Here is an 8707-nt window from a genome sequence, read left to right as displayed (position 1 = left end):
AGGTGCCCGAACCACCTCAACTGGCTCCTTTCGACGCGAAGGAGGAGTGGTTCAACTCCGAGTCCCTCCCGGATGACCGAACTTCTCACCTTATCCCTAAGGGAGACACCAGCCACCCTGCGGAGAAAACCCATCTCGGCCGCTTGTACCCGCGATCTCGTTCTTTCACTCATGGAATATTTAAAAGCTTCTCTTTCGTCCCACTTGTGGCTCCGCTGCCTGTTCTGGTTTTCCCCCTTCTTTATCGTATTCAAAGGTTGTTTGGTGTCGTTTGTCAGAAAGGTTTACACACCGAGGTTAAGCGCTGGGAAGGATTGGGCTCGACTCCATTTCATTTTTCAGAGACAGATCTGCAGGGCATGGGAAACCCTGCAGGGGAAACAGCTCTTATTTAGCAACTTTAAAGATATTACATTTGTTTTTGTGCTTTTTTTTGTCAGTCGTGATGATTTGTTGTGCAATTTGAAGGTGGCTTGTCATCTTTCTTTTTTAAGAATGGAGGAATTTTAAAGGGGCTATTTTATACTTTTTTTTTTTTTAACGGTATATAGGTTTTAGTGCATGTAAATGGTCTGCAAAGGCTAAAATCCCTAAGTTACCCCCAGAGGGAGTTTCTCTCGCCCCTTTAACATCTATATAGGGTTTGGACTGATGAGTTCATCGATCCGAAGACTCCATGTTTTAATGGCTGGATTTAAATTGAACATAAACGTTGAGATCTTCACGTTTAAATAAAAAATGAAGTTATTTTCAAATGTCTGAACAGCAGAATGACTAAACGGCATGTCATTGAGATCAAATTGTCAAATATGCGTGTTTTTCTTTTAGTTCATTTGGTTGCGAAAACTACAAAGTTGTGTACCTCTTCGAGTTGAATGAACCAAAGTGAGGTGAAAAGGGATGATTCATTTCCTTCCTTGATGCTTTCCCTGCAGCCTCTCCCAGCTCTGGATTCACCTCGTCTTCGAGGAAATGTTTCCACCTCGAGGGATGGATTCCAACAAAATAACTGAGCCGAGTCTCTCTCTCTTTTTTGTTTTGTTTCATAAGACCAACAGCTACTATAATATGTCAAAAGGTGGATGAGGAGAGTGCGGTTGTCTCATGGTAATTTCCCTCATCTCTCAGTCTCTCTGTAGAATCGCTTTCACGCATCTGAGATGTGTCGTGCTCAAAAAGTCACATCAGGTGAAGCTGCTGCTGCACTTCTCACCTGAGGAGTAGCTTCAACATTCAACCAAACCACTGTGACTACGGTTAAAATATGTTTGTTTTACATTACCCATGTATATATAATTAATTGCAGTGGAGGATGGAAATGTTTAAATTAATCTTTTTAACCTATCTGAAATATGTATAACCCCTATAATGTTGTGAGTGAGAGAGAAGACACCTGCCATACAGAAAGTGGGTTTTTTGAGAGACTGGAAATCAACAAAGAAGTGTAAATACTGATGATGACGTGTGATACAAAGCATGGATTAAGCATTGAACAAGTTTACAAAAATATCTGAGGCTGTATTGTAAATAGTGGTCTGTATTTCTGTCTTTGCTATGAGTGATTTGAAAGCCAATTGTTACGACAGCTCGCCCCCTGCTGGTGGGCCGTGGCAACGACAGGATTAATGAACTAATCCTGTCTGATCTCAGCTGACTGTGTATTATACCTTTAATCTGTGGCTTTTTAAACAACAGTGGCACACATTTTATCTGGAGAGTTGTCAGATTCTCTTACTCTCACTCGTTTGATCAGCTTTCATGATATTCAAAAGTCTAATCAGGGACACAAAATAGCGGTCATTTACATTTTACAAGATTTTATATCAAATATCTGTGATTACAGGGAGCAAATACATCTTACTTACCCAACCTGTATTCTTTTTAACTCTCAGTTTAACACCAACTTCAAATATGGCAGGTAACAGAAATAATAATAATATAGGTATTTTTCATTAGAATTCATGAGGTCTTTTTTCAATACAACAGCAGGGACATTATAAAATGTGTTAAACTGTAGCTTATTTTTTCAAAGAATCAATTCAATTGTAGAACAATAGAGTAGAATAAGGTAATATATTTCATTTTTGTATTCGAAAAGTAAGAACTACTACTGAAGAATATTTAGAAAGCTTTTTGTTGGGAGATGGAGATGGTATTATGTATTTATTTTATCATGTATCAAACTGGTTACCTTTAATGTTACAACCTGCAGGTGTGTTAGGGAAGTCTGCAGAGCCCTGGCTTGATGCTGCATTCAAAGTATGTGGGAAATATAATTTTAAAGTGGCTCAAATCTATACTCTTATAATGACAATGTACCACATGTGATATGTGAAACGGGGTCACTTAAAGTGATGAACCCACAGAGAATAATCACCCTGTCAACCGAGCGTTTTAGTGTCTTTCAGCTAATTTTTTGGTTTTCTTGATCTTGATTTAAACGGTTTTTGATTTACTCCGATTATCCCACAGTAGATAAAACAACGTACATGTGTCCAGCGCTAAACATAAATACATACATCGTCAGCATGTGAACCAGATGTCTCCCTCATGAGCGAAAACCAAAGAAATTAGCTAAAAGAGAGACAATATTTAGGCAAAATGTGTCTATTGGCTAAAAACACAACACCTAAGAAGTGTCAACATTGCTCTGTATCCGCTGGATGTTTGCATAAGCAACCATTTTCTAACAAGATCATCAGGTTAAAAGATGATGTTAGTGTTATCAACGCTTGTTTCTGCTGCCCTCAAGTGGCCAAGAAACGCGTTTTTCTTAGCTCTAATTAAGCATTTCATTACTAACAATAAATCCAGGCATTGTAGTCCAAAAGAAAACCATTTTATTTGATTATGAATTGGAATTCTATATAGTCTACCAACTGAAACTGGCGCCTACAGTTACCATATTTCCCACGTGACTTGAATGCAGCATGTCAAAATCAGGACTTGGAGCAGTTTCTCCCGACCCAGAACCTCAAACTCTCCGCCAAAGGGGATTTATTTCCTGACGTGCACCAAACCGCTAGCTTACCACATGCCGCTGACTTTGGCCTGATGTGAGGCTGCTCTGCCCCGAGCTAAACTTTGCTGCAACCAGGAATAGACTTTAGGCCCACGAGCAAAGGGAGACATTTCTCTGATAACCAAAGGTGAATCTTTCATTCTTCTGAAAGTCTGAAAGAGGATTTGGGGAACATGTCTGCAGGCTGTGATGATGTCAAAAAGGATGCAGAGGAAGGAAGGGAATAATAGCTAATACTAAGCGTGTAGGTGGAGATTCAGGAAGTCAGACTGTCTATCAGGTAAAATATGCTTTTTTCTTTCTGAATACAATTAAATGAATATATTAAAACAATACCCAATGTGACAGATACAAACAGAACACTTATTTAAAGTCACTCCTGTCTAGATATGGTATTGTGAGAGTGCTTGTACGGCATGTCCCTTTACCCCACACTTACCCACCCATGAATGTGAGATTTAATTTAATTCAAGATATAATGCTGGGGCAAGCATGTCACTGCTTTGAGCTCTTTAAAGAATGCCAGCTGTATTTACTCTATAAAGTATGTAAATATATTTATTTTATTTTGTATAGTGCCCTCTTCAATTTGTTCAGTATTAAAGTTGAACGGCTTCTGATGATATATATATTTACTGTCTATGGTTGGCTACAGAATCTCAACGTGAAACAGATTTGCTTACAGCTTGAAACAATGTGCTGCAGATGAGCTTCATATTTCTTTACACTCTTTTTTTTTTTTTATGTATAAATTATACAAAAGCTGCTTCGAGAAAACGGTGTGAGAATTTGTGACCTCACCCAGCCGCACACTGCCAGGTCACACCTCTTGTTTCGCCATCTTTATCGCTCGAAAACCATCGTGTTTTCCCTTTAAAGTGACAAGATCTGGTTTTCTGTGATGATCTGAAATGTTTACACCATGAACGGAGAATCTTCAGGTGTCAAGAAGTCGTGTGAATAAGGGTTTACAATGAGAGACTTTCTCTGTGTGTTTCTTCATGAACATGTCTGCTTGTGTGTGAATCACATGTTTTTTTTTTTAACAATGACCCCCCCCATCTGTCCTGTAATGATCCCCTCCTCTCCCTCGCCCTGCCAATGTAAATGTTTTGTACGACTTCATGGTTTGTATATGAGAAATGCATTGTAACATCATTTAAAAACCTTTGCCATGTAAAACACGAGAAACTGAAATGTCTTTTTTTGTTGTTATTTATAAAAACAAAATAAATTAACTGTGATGGAAAATTATTTCCCAAGAGTATTCAGTTGTGTTCACTGACGTCCTCCCACTGTGCACATTCAGGGTCCATTTTGGAGGCTGGTAAAGCGGATCCATGTCCGTCCACTTTCTGATATTCTCCTCTGGAAACAGCCTCAGGTTGGATTTAGCGCTGATCCAAACAGTCCTGGAGTCAGCCGAGTCACTGGCGGCCGTTCTTCCTCTGCTCCATTCTGTTTTCTCTATCCTGGAGGATTTAGTCACTCACCTACAAACATAAACATTGACACATGTTCTCAGTATGCTTCATTTATCAATGGATGGTCTACAGCTGCCTCCACTGGATAGCTTGTCAGTGTTATTGTGTGATTTTGTAGACTTAATACAAAGTTGCACGATAACACAAATTAACAGATCGAGGTAGCGGTAGACAAGCAGCTTTTGAGTTAAAGGGGACCTATCATGCAAAATGCACTTTTTGATGTCTTTTATACATCAATATGTGTCCCCGGTGTGTCGGGGAACTCACGCAGCGTCAGAAAATAAAACCCTCTCTCTTGTCCTCCGTACACAAATCTCTAAAAACGGGTGTACAACGGAGCTGATCCAGATTTGCGTCCGATATGACGTAATATCTGAAGTGTGGACCCAAGGCCCAATCAGAAACGTTGCTATCTGAAACAATGCCCGACTGTTTTGGACGTAATATGGTCGGTGTTTACATTAGCATCGCTAACACTCAGAGCTAACCTGTACTGGAGAGCATGTGTGTGAAGAAGCAGGAAATAAAAAGGAACTCACCTTGTGGTATAACCGGCAAGAGAGAAAGCCTTTGAGCTCCATACTGTTTCAGAGATAATCCTTGATAATCCATGATATGGCGTTTCATCACGGCAGTATTTACTTTAGACAGTAGCTGCCGGGTCCCGCATGAGCTCAGATTTGATCAATCTATTTTTTTTTTAAAGCTTTATACCCCAAATCAGCACTTTAGAAACAGGAAGTGAAATAGAGGGATATGAGGCATGGCTAGAATGGGTGATCTGTTTGGTATTTTGAGCAAAACACTTCATAGACATGTTTTTTATATATCTGAGACCTATGTTATTGCCTAAAAATAGCATGATAGGTCCACTTTAAATTAGGTAAAATAGCTGTTTTTGTCAGTAGTCTGGCTATTGACTTCAGTTCCCTGTCAGAAATGACTATCGGAGAGTAAAGCATTTCAAATATAAAGTCTAAACTGATTTGTTGAGGTGGAAAAATACAGTTTGTGGTTCCTTTGTCCACAGCTGTTCACTTTCTGTGTCTTTAAACTGGGGGCATGCTGACCAACATCGACTGACTATAGATAATTAGATCATAAAATCAAAAATTCCAAATATCTGAATGATCTTTGAAGTCCCAAGATAAGAACTGTAGCTGTCCTTTTTCATTTCTCTCCATCATTAGCTCAAAGTAGAAGAACCCACTCACCTATTTGCGCTTCTTGTTGCCTTTGACGTTCTGGATCTCCTTGGAGCTGAGGATCAACATGCCGTTCTTGAAGCGGCCCACCTGACCTGAGGGGCCAGAACCAGAACCAGAGCCAGAGCTCACCCTCTTCTTCTTGTCCCTGGAGGGAGAAACAGCAGCACAGAAAACGGTTTTAACCACAGATAGTAAGATGCATTGTTGTTAAAGAAGGATGCATTCTGTGCCTCGGAAGTACTTAGAGATAATTATGCAGCATGTTAAATAATTTACATATTTCTTGACACTTATTAAAAAGAAACTGTTTGTTGGTTCGAGCCTGTGTCTGTTTCATTATTCTTTACACCACCCTGTGATCTCTACACATCTTGGCAAAAACGTTCAAGATATATTTAGAAACATCTGTCTCACCCACCTCGGATTACTGGTCTTCTTCTTTTTCTTCAGCTCCTGTAGAGAAACCAAACAGGGCACAAGAACATCTCAGAGTAATGTATTTTCATTACCATTGTAATGTTTATTTTAATACGTTTTAATTGATGTAACTAACTAAATGCATGCAGGTCTCACCGGCTGAACCTCCTCCCTTGCTTTCTGCTTCTTGTCTTTGATCTGCTGCTGCAGCATCTTGTAGTTTGTGTATTCCTTCTTAGGAGGCTGATTAAAGAGACAATAGTTATGTTAAGAATTGGTAAATCAGCTTTTTAAAAAAGGCTGTTATGCTTATTAAATATGAACACCAAAAGTATTCATTTGTTCTTCTTACTCTGGCTCCCAGCATGACGGCTCGGTCCTGCTCAAACACTCTCTGCTGCTCCTTCTTATATCCTGTGATTCCAAACCGATGGACCTCAAGACGGGCCTGATGTGGACGAACACAAATACAGTATGAAGCCAAACGTATCGCAGATAGAAATTGGGCTGATTGAAAGTTAGTTATATTTGGGCTGCACCAGTTGTTTGAAGCTTTATTCAGTTTTCTGTTAGCCGCTTCAATCTGGTATTTTCTTATGGGGTTCGCAAAATCTGATGACACACTTTTTGAAGCTTCATTTGCAAACCTTAATAGAAGCTTTGAATTAAAAAAACAGACATATTCTAAAGACCTACATTATAATAATTACAGAAATAACAATCTCAACAAAGCCAAGCAGTGACAAAGTGAAGCCACGAGAAGAATCAATTCACACAAACAACAAAACTGAAAGTATAAATGTAACATATAAAAACACAACATTAAACTGTGATATAACTGTCACCTTTTCCAAACTGAGTTCTTCTGGCTGGTCGCTCTCCTTCTCCTCCGTTATCTTCTGAGGAGCCTTGAGGTGAGGACAGAAGACAACAAAGACAAGAGGAGAGGGAGGAGAAGTGAGTGGAGGTGACAGGAAGAGCATCAACAGAGAGGGTCAACTAGAGGTCACACGTCTATATGGATGAGGTTGGATTTTAAAATGTCAAACGTTCTGCACTAGCTAACATTGTTTGTTTGCAACTCGTTGTATAACTTGAGTAAGATATACTGTCACTTCTCGTTACAACAGCAACAGAACCCGGTGGCTTCATGTTGCAAAAGGGATTTTGTCACACCTTGCAAAAGAAAAGTCACTTTACTCTTCCACCACTACTTTTTCTATCTTCTCAAATAAGCGTTGATGCCACTGTTCTATCCTGTAAATCAATATATTTCCACTCAATAACAAAACCTCCTTTTGTGTTAACAAGCCACACATAATGTAAAACATTAACAAACATACAATGTAGGAGAATATAGGCACATACCTAAATACTTACATTAAAGCAATATAACAATTTGGTGTTGGTCCTACATTTACCATTATGCAAAAACTTAAAAAGAAAATGCTACTCTTACTTAACATTTACCACTAACATGGCAAGACAATGTACAATTAATGCACCGGGGAACATGTCATAATGTGACCTTAATCATATCAGGGTATATGCAGGAATCCTGAAGTCAAATGTAAAACCTTTTAAGACCTTTTTTAAGACCCTTTCCATACATTTTAAGACCTCATCGCCACTTGAGTTCTAACCGGTTACCTTGGCAACACACTTTACCTCACATTGACTATATACAGTATTGATTGTCCTTCCTCCTTATCTTCCAAACATTTGGACGCAGACTCGCATTTCCCCATAACGATGTTGCTTAGCAACCGGCGTAAACGGACCTTCACGCGCTATCAAGCAGTGAGCGTGCGATGTCCTGTTCAGATGACGTCAAACCCAACGGGATGCCATAAATAAACTACACAGAATCACACTACACACCTACGCAATGATTACATTCAGGCAGACTGTAGAATACAACCTCTTTGGACCATTTATATACTTATTGAAAACAAGCTACAAAATGTAATACCTTGGAAAATGCTCTTTAATACTTTTTAATAGCCTTCATTTTCGCTAAATTGATTTATCAACTTTTAATACTTTTTAAGACCCCGCGGACACCCTCCATAATGATTTGGGTAATTTATGTCATTTGTGTAGGTACACGGAGAAAACTAAAGCAGCGTAGACTTACAGGCTTTTTCTCAGAGAAAGGCTTCCATTTAATCCTTGGTTTCTTTCTGGGGTCCTGAAACGTTACGACCTCCACATTGCTCGCCGGCTGGATGGCTGGACCTGAAAAACACATCATAAGTTCAGCAAAGGCGAAACTAGGGAGTGAGGAAGCTTTACTGGAGGAAGTGAGAGTTAGAAAACATTTCAATGAGAAATGTATGTAAAGCTGCAGTGATCATATATTATTAAGTTCAAGCAATTTAAACATGAATGTAAAAAAAAAAACCTGATGACTTTTGGATTCAACCTGGAAACAAGTCAATAGAAGATATGAAGTCTTTCACATGTGAGTGTTGTAGTTGCTGTCACCTGTTTGTTCTCTCTGTACTTGTTGCTGCTTGTCAGTTCCAACATGATCTGCTTCTTCAGAGTCAATGCACACATCGTTGACTGCA

At 39.2% G+C, this 8707-nt stretch overlaps 1 protein-coding gene across 1 annotated transcript; it reads right to left on the bottom strand.

Moving 5' to 3' along the window:
* Positions 1–114: 114 nt before the first annotated feature.
* On the bottom strand, positions 115–8703 carry fsaf1 (40S small subunit processome assembly factor 1; the record flags this gene model as incomplete). Its single annotated transcript, XM_010771759.1, has 8 exons — positions 115–4515; positions 5724–5862; positions 6136–6170; positions 6291–6377; positions 6487–6582; positions 6980–7042; positions 8272–8372; positions 8622–8703. Coding segments are annotated over 7 exons (603 nt in total), but the record flags the coding sequence as incomplete, so codon positions are not given.
* Between the last annotated feature and the right edge of the window lie 4 nt (positions 8704–8707).

The sequence above is a fragment of the Notothenia coriiceps genome, unplaced genomic scaffold (assembly GCF_000735185.1).
Source record: "Notothenia coriiceps isolate Sejong01 unplaced genomic scaffold, NC01 NC01_scaffold00010493, whole genome shotgun sequence".
NCBI classification, from domain to species: Eukaryota; Metazoa; Chordata; class Actinopteri; order Perciformes; family Nototheniidae; genus Notothenia; species Notothenia coriiceps.
This window is presented reverse-complemented; position numbering and strand designations above follow the sequence as displayed.